At 44.7% G+C, this 14,144-nt stretch overlaps 1 protein-coding gene across 1 annotated transcript in view; it reads right to left on the bottom strand.

Annotated features, from left to right (window-relative positions):
• Positions 1-1,220: 1,220 nt before the first annotated feature.
• The window catches only part of UNC79 (unc-79 homolog, NALCN channel complex subunit), a 181,668-nt gene continuing 168,744 nt past the window's right edge, over positions 1,221-14,144 (bottom strand). The window contains exons 50-52 of the mRNA XM_019481650.2: positions 10,756-10,833; positions 4,481-4,522; positions 1,221-3,107 (exon numbers count right to left, since the gene is read on the bottom strand). Of these exons, the coding sequence (XP_019337195.1) occupies positions 2,907-3,107; positions 4,481-4,522; positions 10,756-10,833 (321 nt within the window). The 3' untranslated portion in view covers positions 1,221-2,906. The remainder of the gene's footprint in view (positions 3,108-4,480; positions 4,523-10,755; positions 10,834-14,144) is intronic.

Here is a 14,144-nt window from a genome sequence, read left to right as displayed (position 1 = left end):
GCACATACCTGCAGTGGCTCAGGCTAGAAGCTGGGGGTGCTAGAGTAGGGGCATGGCCACGCCTGGGCAGGACACTCTGATTAGCCCAGCAGAGAATTGATAAGTGTTTATCACCCCATTAAGAGACCAACAGAGGGACATTACCAGCTACCTGTTGATTCTACCTCTTGATTCAGCAGGGACTGTAGCCAGCATGTGGTCTGCTAGTTAATACACAGACACCTCCTCAAGGCAGAAGGGAGGGGGAGGGGCTGAGCAGCCCACAGTCTGTGGTGGAACTAAAGAGGGGAGGGGCAAGCCCTGCTGTTACCTACTGAACTGCCAGCAGGAAAAAGGAAGAGGAATAATTTGCTGAGCTCTGCTGTACAGAACAACCTCAGAGCCTTTTCTCTGTTCTCTACTGCTTTCCCTCCCACCCCTGCACAGCCAGCAAAAAGGTGGAGGGAAGGTACTGCTCATCCTCTGCCTGTTTGAAAGTTGTGGAGAAGGATGTCCCTCAGTTATCATCCCACCAGTGTGACACCTGTGCTACCTCATTATCATCCTGGGGGTTACCCAGACGACATTTGTTAGGACTTAATAAACTTGGCTGTTGATTATGTATCACAGGAAATGCACTGTAATGTAGGCAAATGCAGTTATACACCTAGAATTGCAGGCTACTCCTGAAAAGGACTGAGAGGTCATAGTGGACAAGCAAGTCAACATGAGTTTGAACCATGATGATATGGCAAGAAAGGTAAATTCTAATGTGGAGTGAGTGAACAGGAGCAGGTCACCTATATATGTATATATGCACCTATATATGCAGTGCTGGCGAGACCAATACTGGAAGACAGTGCATATAGGGCTCATGCCTGCATTTTGGAGAAAGTACTGAAAGATTGGAGAGGATGCAGGAAAGATCTGACCGCTGAAGAAAATGCCATACTGTGAGGACTTAAGGAGCTCCATCTATTTAGCTTATCAAAAAGAAAATTGAGAGGTGACTTGATTACTTAAAGTATCTTCATGGAGAGAAAACAACTGGCTACCAAAGGGCTTTTTACTCCAAATTAGAAACACAGAACAAGAACCTGTTGTGGAAGTTAAGCCAAAAAAATTTAGATTACAAATGAGGCACCCATTTTTAATAGGGTGATCAACCATTGGAACAAACTTCCAAGTGGTAGAGTCTTCACCCCATGGAGTCTACTAATCAAGACAGGATGCCTTTCTGAGAGATGTACTTCAGGCTAAATACAGTTTATTGGGCTCAGGACAGGGGTAACTGGAAGAAATTTAAATTACAAATCAGACTGGATGATCTCATGGCTCTTTCTGGCATTAAAGACTATGGATCTCTGAAGCCACAACAGGATAGAATACAGAATACGGTGTCTCGCAATTGTGCAGAGGTTTTGCAAGGCTAAAAGAAAGAAAGACTTTTTTTTCCTTACACAGAAATTAGCCAATATACTCCTGGATGAACACAAGGAACTGGTCTTTTGAGTAATTTGTTGCAATAGTCATGGTCATTTTTTTTAGTTGAATGGCACTGTAAAGGTATCTTTTCAAACATATATACTTTTTCTTTCAGTAACTCCAGTGGCAGATACAGACAAGCCTAATAAAAATGTACTTAAGCAATTTTTATCAGCATCCCCTCTTCTCTCCACATGTAGTTCGGTGGAAAAATATGAACACAGAGAGTGATAGTAAAGACTACACATTTAATAGCATTTTAATATATAGCTTAACTGTGTATTCATTACTCTTCTAGTCTCACCATTACAGTACTAAATACAAGAAATATCAGGGTAATTACACAGATTTAAATGTTAATTACAAGAGGTGATATATTCTGGTGCTCTTTAGACTTGCCCAAAGCCCAATGAAATACTTGAAACACTTTCCCTTGATTTCAATGAGTTTTGGATGAGTCCCATTATGCTGTTCAAATTCATTTGCTATTAAACATAACTTTCCATGTAATTATGCCATTGCTGAAACTTGGTCATATCACTATGCAAAATAAGAGACCCAAACCTGCTCCTATCAAAGGCCTGTGATATAATTTCCATATCTATCAATAAGTGTAGGCCTGGGTCATACATTTTTAATTGCATTGTATACAAGTATTGACAAAAGAATAAAATACAGTATTCACAAAACTAAAGTGGAAAGTGCAGCACAGAATCAATGGAGTGAAAAGCAATTTAAACACAAACAAACCAACCAACCATACTTAACAGTTTTGGAAAACAATATTTAAAAGAAAAAAAAAAGACAAATGAATTGGCATAGTTTTAGCCACCTAATTTCTAAGTGCACTTTGTAAAAATTCTCCTTTCAAGCTGCTTTCCCAGAAGATAATGACAAAAAGCTTCATCATAACACAATTGGTTCATAGTGACAAGTTATTGCATGCCAAATATGAGTTTTAAGAAAAAAGCTCTAGAAAGGCTGCTAAAAACCTTATTTTCTTTATCATCAAAAATAGCAACATTGCATTTTCATATGTATCTGTGGATATGCACGATTCTAGTTTTAAAAAAAATAGAAGTCAAAGAAAAGTGATATTTTGTTTTTGTTTCAAAAATAATGTAAAGAAACATTTAAGAATCAAATATTTCCATCAGAGATATGTACAACATGAGAGATAGAGGCCTGATCCTGCACACACACTCATAAAAGCAATCTCAAAGGCCTCAGTGGGCCTGTCCCTGTAAGCAGCAACTTATATGTGAGAAAGGACTAGCAGGATCAGGCTTTTGGCATTGCCCATTGCAAGCTTTTACACAGTTGTCCTAGGCTAAAAAGTGTAGATACAGTATGTACTGTATATACTGATATATACAAAATGGGCTTGTGTCTTATAGCTTTAACCCTATTATTGCTAAACTAAAGTGATGGCTTGGAACAATTCAGAGAGGATAAAACTGAGATGCAGCTTCAGATGACTGAATTTCCACTTGAGCCATTTTGAACTGGGTACACTGTAGCCATTTGCGGAGCACAGATGAGCTGTTGTTCATCTGTCCTGACCCCTGTAACATCCTCAGGCTGTGGTGGTTCACATTACTCTGAATGGCTTGGAGGCGCAGTTGGAGTCCAGCAGATAAATGCTGTGAAAAATTAACAGAAGGTTCAGCTCCTCTTTTCTCCATGCATATACAAAACCAGGACCATCCAGGGTCATGCTTCTCAGGTGTTTTAGGAAAGGAGTTTCTCCCTCACCCCCATGCTGACAAAGCTGTTGCAAAAGTGAGAACTGATTTTGGACTCCAGGCTGCAGTCCCCCAAGTCAACAGCAGAGTTATACTAGGGCTTTATTCCAGAGGTGTAATGAGCTCTTGTAGTACCTTGAGCAGAGTACTGACCACTATGGAGCAGAAAAGGTCTGGGGCAAAGACCCTCCCCAAGCTCTTTTCTACTCCAGCTGCAGTTGAGGCTCAGGCTTAGCAGGGGGCACCAGAATGGCCCCACCCCTTGGGAGTCTTTGCTATGGCAGGCACAGTCCCATGCCAGCCAGCCTCAGAGGCTGGGCAGCACTATGTCCTGCAGTGTTGTGGGGGGGAGCGGTTGAGATGAATGGTGCCCTTCCATAGGGATTTGCCATGGGAGTTGCAGGTCCATGCCCAGTAAAGTGTCTGGGGGTGGAGGCTGGGGAGTGAACAGGGCACACAGGACAGGCAGAGGGCTGGTACAGCCAGTATGCAGCAAGACTCCCCCTCAGCTGCAGCAGCCTGGCTGCAGGCTGATACACTATGGAGCACAGGGCTAACCAGCTTCTATGGTTGGGCGTCATGAGGTTGTGTCAGCCATAGCAAAGGCTCCTGGGGTGAGTGTGGAGGGCAATATCAGCACCCTCTCTATATCAGGGCCTGGAGCAGGTCCGCATGTGTCTCAGCCTAGTTATGCTACTGCTTTCTCCACAGCCTCTGTGTCCGTCAACCACTCCTCATCCCCATTTCTATCACAAATAGGGGCACTTAGCAGGGATATCATCCAAGCAGCAGACCAGGGCAGATCAAAGAACTGAAATCCCTCTTCAGAATTAAGCATCTCAACCTGTGGATGGCAAAAGGACATCAAGCGAGCACAGCAACCCTGCATAGCTAGTTAATGAAGGACAGGAGGTGTTCCCCTAGGTGTTCCCCTAGATCCCAGTTAGATGGTTGCATCTCAGTCTGGAAAAGAGGTCCCAGTACTGACAGGGTGCAGAACATCCCAGTTCTATTTTTCTCTAACCATTATGGTGATGCCCCTGCTCAGATGTATTGTGCCTGGTGCTGAGCCACTGAATATACCCAAGTACCAAGCATTTTGCATGTGTGTGATGAGAAGCTGAAAAACAAAAATAATATGCATTTTTAATGCTGCATTTTCAGGGAGCTGGGAGCCCATGCCCAGCTATTTTATTTCTGCAGTAAATTAAGACAGAGTCCAGAATAAACACCAATCCCACATAAAATAACTAGGGGGGGAAAGAACTTACCTTTAGATTTGACTGAATCATTGGCAACCACATTGGTATGAGCTGCATGGAGACACAGATGTTTTGTTATTATAATATATGTGCCTATAAATCTGCTCCACTTACTGTGAGTCAGAGCAGAGTACGTCTAACTCATTTAGCTCTAAGAATGGCTGGTGACACATGCTGAAAGCATTCACCCACAAATATGGAAATCCCTTTATTTGTAAGTGATGAGCATGCTGGGCATGTGGCATTAACTAATGATTCCCGATATTTTCTTTAAGGCAACATTGATAGGTTAAAATGAAAACCTATTAAGAAGAATCCTTGATTATATTTCCCTGGAGGGACTTCTTTTGTGCCCAAGTATTGGAATTAATGTAATCCAAGCACTGTACTATCCAGTGCTCACTGCTCTAGATTTTGAACCATGAAAGAAACTGAGGCAGAAGTTCATGCTGATGCAGAAGATACATTATTCTGAACACTGACCATCATTAATTCTACCATCACAGATATCCTAAAGATCCAAGTCTTCCCTTTTATCACATAGCACTTGAAGTAGGTTGTGAGCTGGCAATGGGGATAAAGAATTTGCCCTTCAGTCCAGTCACAAGCCAGCCAGGAGCTCCACATCCCTCCTGTCAAATGTGAGTTTTAAGAAAAAAGCTCTAGAAAGGCTGCTAAAAACCTTATTTTCTTCGTTATCATCAAAAATAGCAACATAGCATTTTCATATGTATCTGTGGATATGCACAGTTCTAGTTTTTAAAAAAATAGAAGTTAAAGAAAAGTGATATTGTTTGTTTAAAAAATAATATAAAGAAACATTTAAGAATCAAAGATTTCCATGATCAGAGCTACGTACAACATGAGGGATAGAGGCCTGATCCTACACACATACCCATAAAAGCAATCTCAATGGTCTCAGTGGGCCTGCCCAAACAGTAATTTATATATGTGAGTAAGGACTAGTGGGATGGGACTTCTGGCCTTGCCTCTAACTCCTCTCTATGCATTGGCCTAAAGGAAGTCAAGTTTAGGGCTGGAAGGGACCTTGTGAGATCATCAGGTCTAGCCCCCCTGCTCTGGGCAAGAAAGACTGCTGGGGTCAAATAACCCCAAGAGACTGGACGCACACCTTGCTGGGTTATTTGACCCCAGCAGTCTTTCCAGCCCAGAGCAGGGGGGCTGGACTCGATGATCTTACGAGGTCCCTTCCAGCCCTAAGCTTCTGTGAATCTCCCTGCAACTACTCCAAAGAGACAGAAATCATGTAGAAAGTATCTGTCTCAGGCTCTGACCCCGTCCAGATTTACTTTCTCCTGGATAATGCATTAATTGATCTGCACTCAAACTTCCACTGACTTCACTCAGAGCTTATTTGCAGGACAACTGCAAGGTCAAGCTTAATAGACCCACACTCCTAACACCCAGAGAATGACAGAGGTAAAAGTGGAGGGAATCCATAAACCAAGAGTTGATAACTGTTTCTACATATAACCTTTAAGAAAGCTTTCTATTTGTGAGTAAGTTTAAAGAAAAGCTTATGGAGGTCAGAGAAGCCATTGCTAGCTGAAATGTCTATGCTCTCTGGCATTAATTTGACCACAAGCCAAATTGTTCTAAAATGTTCCTCTAAATGGCATCAAAATTTGCAATTTATCCATTATGTTACTGGGAGTTACAAGCTAAACCTAATCACTATTGACAGCATTAGATAAAGCACTATTCCCCCTCTTCAGAGAACTCAAATTATTCCAATTTCAGGGCTATTTTGCTAGTGGATCATATGCAGCTGTGTCAGAACTCATTACATGGTCCACCATATAAAGAACTATATACAACTCTCAGCTTCATTGCTAGAGGCAGTAGAAATTTTAACTGTGTACATCCTTTGCCCAGGCCTTACAACAATCCTGAAACTCCTCCATAGGTTTTTAGGTTGTAGACATATTGGTCTAGAGGCAAAAGGCATCAAAACTCATGGAAGAGGTGATATCTTTTATTAGACCAACTAGATATTTGCAAACAAATTATTGTATTTATCTGCAAACTTTTGGGCACACACACCCTTCATCAGGCATAGGAGAGAGCAGAGATTGTAAAATCTGTGCCCAACCTGGACAAAATAAACTGTTCCAAACATGAGACTTTACCACACCTTCAGCTCTCCTGTGAAATATGAATTTCCATTTCTACCTAGGAGAACTTTTAAAACCTCTGCTCTATCCTATGCCTGATAAAAGGGCAAGTGTGCCCAAAAACCTGCAGATAAATACAATAATTTGTTTGCAAATATCTAGTTGGTCTAATAAAAGATATCACCTCTTCCATGAGTTTTGATTCCATAGGTTTCTGTCATTTTTTTCAAAAAGGGGGGAAAGAAAAGGCCCAGAGGGCAGCCATACTCTATGGTATATTCCCCAATGGGTTCATAGATTTACCATAGATAATGTGATACTGCATGTGCATTGCCTGTAGAGTCAGATGTAGTGGCAGGGGAAGCTGGTATGGGAATTGTGTATAAATATAGGACTTCTTATGCATTTCAAGACTTGGACAGATTCAGGGAGGCTGACTATTCAGCCCTGAACTGGGAGGTGGCTGGAAGAGAACAAATCCTTCCCTGCTACGTAGCTGAGAAGGATGAGAAGAAATCTGATGGAAGGACATGGAATTTAATAACCAATCCCCAGCAAAGCTTTTTTTTTTTTTTCCAGAAAAGAAGAAAATATATACCTGGTCAAAACAGTTGGAGGAAATTGCTGGAGGTCCAGCCTTTATCTTAATATAAACCTGAATGTTCACATTTGGCAACAGAAGCTGATTTATGTCACCCCAATCTCTCTCATGCCTTTCAATTTAAGGACATGTGTAGATGAAACAGGGGCCCTAAATTGAAGCGGTGGGTTTAAAAACCCACCGCTTCAATTTAGGGCCCTTAAAACCCCCATGTTGTGCACACACCCTGCACTTACCTGCCTCTCTGGCAGTGGGGAGGGGGGGACAAGCTGCCAGCAGATGGAGTGGTCTCTGGGCTGCAGGGGCTGGTGCTTCCCTCTGTGGCAGCAGCAGCGCCTCCCCCCCCCCCCGGCCAGCCCCCATGCAGCTCATGCATGCAGGCAGGCTCTGGTCGGGGTGGGGGAAAATCAGGCTTGCTGCTTTTCTTGGGTGTAGCCTGCCTTCCTGGGCTGCTGCTAGGCTGCCTGCAGGGCTTCCTGCAGAGCCCCTGAGCTCCTCAGAGGAGTTTTAGTTTGCTGAGCCCCAAGTAGTTTAAGGTGCATTACACCATGAATTTCCTACAGTGGCTGGAATTAATGCACAATACGCTGCTGAGGCATGCAAACACTGACTTTAAAGAGATGCAAAAGCATTTAGCCCAGTTTAAAGTGTCGTGCACAAACGCCCCTTGTTTCATCTACACATGGCCTAAGCTATTATGTTGCATTCTGATCTACTGCTTGACACCAAGAGTGTGGAAATAAACTTGCAGTGGTTTCCTCATATCATACAACAGTTCAAAAAACATCCTTCATTCTAGATGAAGAGTGCTAATAACCACGGATCTTGGTTTTCTCTGTTTAAAAATGGCAAATTCTCCAATAAAAACACATATCAATTCTCTGATTAAAGAAGCCAAAATCCAAGTTTTTCCACAATTAAAATTAAATGGCATAGGTATAAGGTATATAGGTATAAATTGAAAACAATGTTTTATTGAATTATTTACAATTTTAAAGCAATTTGGAAACCTACCAGTGCCTCAATCACTATAAAGCAATCAGGACTTGTGGTAGAGGTGATATCTTTTATTAGACCAACTAGATTTTTGCAAAAAAATTCTTTAATTTCAAGCTTTTGGGCACGAGCACCCTTCTTCAGACACAGGAAAAAAGATTGCAAAACTTTACCTAGGTAAAAATTAAAGTTCATATTTCATAGGAGAGTTAAAGGTGTGGTAAAATCTCCACAAGTTCTGATTCCCTTTGCCTCTAGACCAATATGGCTACAACTTGGTTACCCGACATCAATCACTATAATAAATCCTAAATGCCTATAAATTTTGGCATTTGATTTGGGTTTTTTTGTTGTGGAAAAAATCAGAGCTCCTCCTGCTCCCTTTGCCCATCCAGACATGGCTCCAGCTGCGGCTGTACGCCCCCAACTGCTTATGGTGCTGATCAGCCCTGATATGCTAGTGTCCTGTCCATGCCATTGCCCCTCACTCCCCACCTACAGCCCCGTGATCCTGCTGGTTCCCCTCATTCTCCCTCCATAGCCCTCTGGCCTTGCTGGTGGCCCTTGCTCCTAACCCACAGCCCCCTGCCCACCCCAGCCCTGCCAGAGGGGGCCCCCAGGTGCCAGGACTATGGGGCCAGGGACCAAGATCCACAGCTCCTTCCCCCATGCAGCAGCACCTAAATTCTGGTTGCCACCCATGGGAGGCAGCAGCTGCTGCAGTGGTGCAGAGTGTGGAGCCAGTTTCCCCTCGCCCAAGGGTGTCATGGCTGGACTGGAGCCCATGGGGAGGTGGAGGGGGGACTGCCTGCTGCAGGCTCAGGCTCCCTGCCCTGCTGGCCCTGCCCCCCCAAGGGCCTCCGTAGCCCAATGGATGGCACTCAGCATGGCAGGGCAGAGCAGGGCAGGGAGGCTTGTACTTCTGCTGGAGGCCCATGCTACCATGGCAAAGTGGCCCCTGCCCACCTGGCAGCAATGAGGAGACGCAATTGCATGCCACCACCTCCACTACTGCTGGGTGGGCACAGGGTGCCTCGCCATGGTGCTGCAGGCTTCCAGCAGTGGCACAGGCCTCCCTGCCCACCTCTGCCCTGCTGCCCTCCCCCCAGGGTCTCCATGGCCCAGCAGGTGGGACCCAGCACAAGACACAGGTGGGTAGGGAGGCTTGTGCTGTTGCTGAGGAGCCTGAGCCCACAGTGGGCAGCCTGCCCCCACCCCACGTACAAATCTGGGGGGGACATGCCCTCCATGCCTCCCCTAGGAGCATGCACAGCAGCAGGGAGGCAGCTCTCCCCCACACCCCCTGGACGAGCCACCCACAACTTTGTCCTGCTCCCTGCCCACGCCCTGTGGCTGCCCATGGCTCTGGGCCCCAAGCCCCACACATTGCCCCAGCTGGCAACAGCCCCAGGTCCAGCCCTGCCCAACTCTCTCCCTCACTATGGGGGCCTCAATCCTCCCCTCTGTTTTACATGTGGGAGCTGCTCTCCAGGCTGCCTAGTGGCCATGTGCCTATGTACATGCACACATGCCTATGGTGCCCCCTACCTGACCACCCTCCTCCCACTCCCTCCAGCACCTTGCAGGCTGGAACTTTGCCAGCCTGCAAGGGGAAACCTGCCTTTTCCCACATTTTCTCCTTTAAAAAGAATTTTTCTCCTTAATTTTTTCTCTTTAAAAAAGAGAAAATCTGGGTTTTTCTCCTTAAAGTGAGAAAATCCATGTTTTACCATGGTGAACAGGAAACCTGGATCCCTGCTAATAACCAATCTGTTTGCTGTTCTCTTATCTGAAGACCGGTTCCCAAGGAGTACAATAGGGAAGCATTGATAATACCAGTATTTGTTTTATCCTGGTATGGCTGCCCAAATGCTTTGACAAGTTTTGTTTCATTCTTATCAGGTTAGTGCCAAGAATATTCCAGTGACCCGGAATTAGGAAAAATGCATTGTTTTTTCCACTTTGGACCAAATGCTGCTGGCCACTTATTTCCAAAGGAATTTTGCATCAGTAAAGCAAGCAGGAAATAGACTATTAATTGGTACAGGGCTATTTTATTTCTCAAGAGAAACAGAATTCAGGAAAGTAAGAAACCCAAATATAGGCACATGATAAAACCAGACATTGTGCATGCGCAAACCTTACGTTAACAGCCTAAAAGGGTTTGATTGGCAGGGCCTTGAGATAATCTCCAAAGGAAACAGAGCCACCCACAATGATTGTTAGCAATTAGGAAATGGGTCAAAAAGGAAGCATCAAATTTAGCTTTTGAATACAAAAAAAAAATCAGGGATGACTGAACTCATAGTTTTGTTCAGTGTGTTTTTAGAGATGAAATCAGATATCAGAAGTTATGCCAAAATTCAAAGGGAGTTTGGATCTGGAGGGAGATGGAACTGCCCATCTCTGTCAGATAGTTTACATATTCAAACTGGATCAACAACTTCTGCCTCTTCTAGTTTCCTCTTCTGGGAACTCTAACAACGTCTTTATAAGTTGAACTATGCAGGCAGTATCCTTTAAAAAGTATCTACAACAAGTGATTTGCCTACCTTGACAAAGATGGTGGAGTTGCATTCCTGTAAAGCCTCCATTAAACTAATCACATGAAGACACACCATTTCCACCATCTGAAAGAACAAATGTGTGTGAAAAAAGCCAATGGTTCCTAAAAATAATCTTGCTTCATTTGCTTGGCAGTTATACTGGGGCAGAAATTATATATTTTTGAACTACTGACATTTCAGATTAAATACTACATGTATACAGGAGGAACATTTAGATTTATTAAGCCTTCCTCTGATACTACAGCACCTATCAATTAAATACTTCTAAGTGATCCATTTATTTTGCTTAATTTCTGTGATATACCAAGACAAATTGCCTTCAATTTCCATCTTCCTGGTCCTTATAAATCCTTCCCACATATCCCTGCTGGGTAGTTCTCATCAGTCACCTAGTCAGAAATTGGTATTCTTATTTACTAAACTCCTTTGACAATTATTATAGTCATGAAGATCAATTTTTTATTTTTTATTTCTGATGGTAATTTATTGTTCTGATTTGGCAGAGGGGCCATGGATATACAATTCTTCAATTTTATAGCATGAAATACTGTATATGCAAATATTAGATATTTGGCAGTAAACAGCATTTTATGTTTTATGTTATGCAAATACACAGGTAAAACAAAACAAATACTCCAAGACAGCAGTGTGTATTTACAGTATCTGTCTGAAATTATGCATGAATTCCCCTAGATAATAATAAACTTAGCTTTTATGTGGTGCTTTTCATCTTCAAAGTGCTTTACAAACACTAACTAATTAAACTCCACAACACCCCTGTGAGATGGGTAAGTATTATTATCTGCATTTCACAGAGTGGTAGCCAAGGCAGAGAGTTTAATGACTTGCAATTAGGGCCACATTTGAGTCATTGTTAGACCTGGGATTAAAAAACACCCTGGTTGGTCCCAACGCTTGTCATGAAGTCATACCTTTCCTTTTAGCTTTGGCCAAACATCAGGCTAGTCAGAGTTAAGTACCACACAGAATTCCCACTGACTTCAACATGACATTAGTGTACAGGGGCTAACAGCAACAGTTCCTAAACTCTGGTCACTGAACCAGAGAGCACTACTAGGGCTCCAGAGAGATCTATGTGATCATACAAGCTTCTCCTCATTTTCAGAGACTAAAATCTCATTAGAAGATACCTTTAAATATATTATGTACATGCCTAATATAGCTTTCCCTTATAGGCAACTGATGTAGTGGTACAAGAATGTTCCAACTGTGCTTCAAACAATTTCTAATGAAAGGGAAGAAACCCAGGTCTGAGCAAGATGGGAAGTGACCCATGTGACCAGACATCCAAAGAGAGGTACTCAGCAAGGCAATTGTTAGATAAAGTGTTAAGCGTTATCATAGGTGATGCATAGGGAGGGCACGGGGGATACATGCCTACCCTGAGATTAGCCTTCACCAGCCGGGCAGTGGGGGCACCAAGCAAAGCACCGGCCAGTGCCCCCCCCATGAGATTGGCGCTAGCTGGCACTGAGAGAAGTGCCAGTGGCACTTCCAGTTTTGCTACTGGCGCTGTGATCGGCCGTTCCTCCCAACTCCCTCTACCCCGACTCCCCACAAGCGATCAGCTGCTGGGGCCCACCTTCGGTGATTGGCTACTGGGGGACCCCTCCTCCCCCAGTCAGCAATTGGGCACTGGTGCCCCCCAGACTCTGGAGGTGCCAGTCACCCATGATTATATTATATATAAGCAAAGTGTTAAGTGTTAAGTGTTATATTAAGTTAGTTAATCCTCCTGCTGTACTTGGCCTTGGTGAGGCCGCAGCTGGAGTACTGCATCCAATTCTGGGCCCTGTGATTCAAGAAGGATGTCGAGAAGCTTGAGAAAGTGCAGAGGAGAGCCATGTACATTATCAGAGGGCAAGAGAATAGGCCTTATGAAGAGAGGCTGAGAGCCATGGGACTCTTCAGTCTGGAAAAGCGCAGGCTCAGGGGGAACCTGGTGGCTGCCTATAAGTACACAAGGGGTGTTCATCGGGATCTGAGAGAACGTCTGTTCACCAGAGAGCCCCAAGAAAAAACAAGGACCAACAGTCATAAACTCCTACAAGACCGCTTTAGGCTGGACATAAGAAAAAATTTCTTTACTGTCCGAGCCCCCAAGATCTGGAATAGACTCCCTCCAGATGTGGTGCAGGCATCTACTCTGGTCCACCTTCAGGCCCTGGAGGAGCAGGTGAGGGAACTCCAGGAGGTGGTGAGCAGGCTGAGTGGGATTAGGGAGGATGAGGCTGTGATTGACAGGTACTTCCATTCCTTGCAGCTCCAGATGTCCACGGGTGAAACCCCATGAGAGGAATCTGCAGCAGAGGAGTGAACGACTGTCACCTCTGGACCCGGGTGACAGGACCTGGCATCTGCAGGAAGATGCAGAGGAGGTGGTCCCTGCAGCCACCGCTGGGCAGACTGGGGGACCACTGCCCAGAAGAAGAAACATTGAGTTATTGTGGTGGGCGACTCAATCCTGAGAGGCACAGAAGGGCTGATCTACTGACCAGATCCCATGATGAGACAGGTCTCCTTCATGCCTGGAGCTAAGATCAGTGACATCACTGCAAGGATTCCTAAACTCATCAAGCCCTCCGACTATTACCCTATGGTCCTTGTCCATGTGGGCACTAATGATGCAGCCGGGAGTAGTCCTGACCACATCATGAAGGACTTCCATGAGCTGGGGGGTCGGCCTTAAAAAGTCAGGGGCACAGGTGGTATTCTCCTCCATCCTTCCAGTTGGCAGCAGCCAAAGGCACCAGGATGCCCGCATCAGGGAAGTCAACTGGCGGCTCCAGAGATGGTATCTTCAGGAGGGATTCAGATTCTGCAATCACGACCAGCACTTCCAGGGAGAAGACTTCCTAGGATGGGACAATCTTCATCTCTCTCCTAGAGGTAAGCATCTGTTCTCCCGCAGGGTGGCTGATCTCCTCCGAAGAGCTTTAAACTAGGTTCGACAGGGGACAGGGAACCTGTGGTTGATGAGAACCCAAGGTTGGAAAGCCACAAACAAGGCACCGGACCTAACCAGGTAATCACTAAGGGGAACACACGCCATCAAGGCAAAGGGACACCAAGAGCACCCACTGGGGGGCTAAAATGTCTTTACACAAATGTCAGGAGTATGGGGAACAAGCAGGAGGAACTCTCACTCCTGCTTGCTAGCACACAGTATGACCTAGTCGGCTTAACTGAAACATGGTGGGATTCTACACATTACTGGGCAGTAGGCATTGAGGGGTACAGGTTGTATAGATGAGACAGAGTGTGGAGAAAAGGCGGGGGTGTATCTCTCTATGTTAAGGAGCAGTACACATCTTCCGCCATCAAGGCAGGAGTGGAGGAGGGGAATACCGAGG

Source organism: Alligator mississippiensis, chromosome 2 (genome assembly GCF_030867095.1).
Source record: "Alligator mississippiensis isolate rAllMis1 chromosome 2, rAllMis1, whole genome shotgun sequence".
NCBI classification, from domain to species: Eukaryota; Metazoa; Chordata; order Crocodylia; family Alligatoridae; genus Alligator; species Alligator mississippiensis.
The sequence above is the reverse complement of the archived record's forward strand: the minus strand, read 5'-3'. Positions and strand labels throughout refer to the sequence as shown.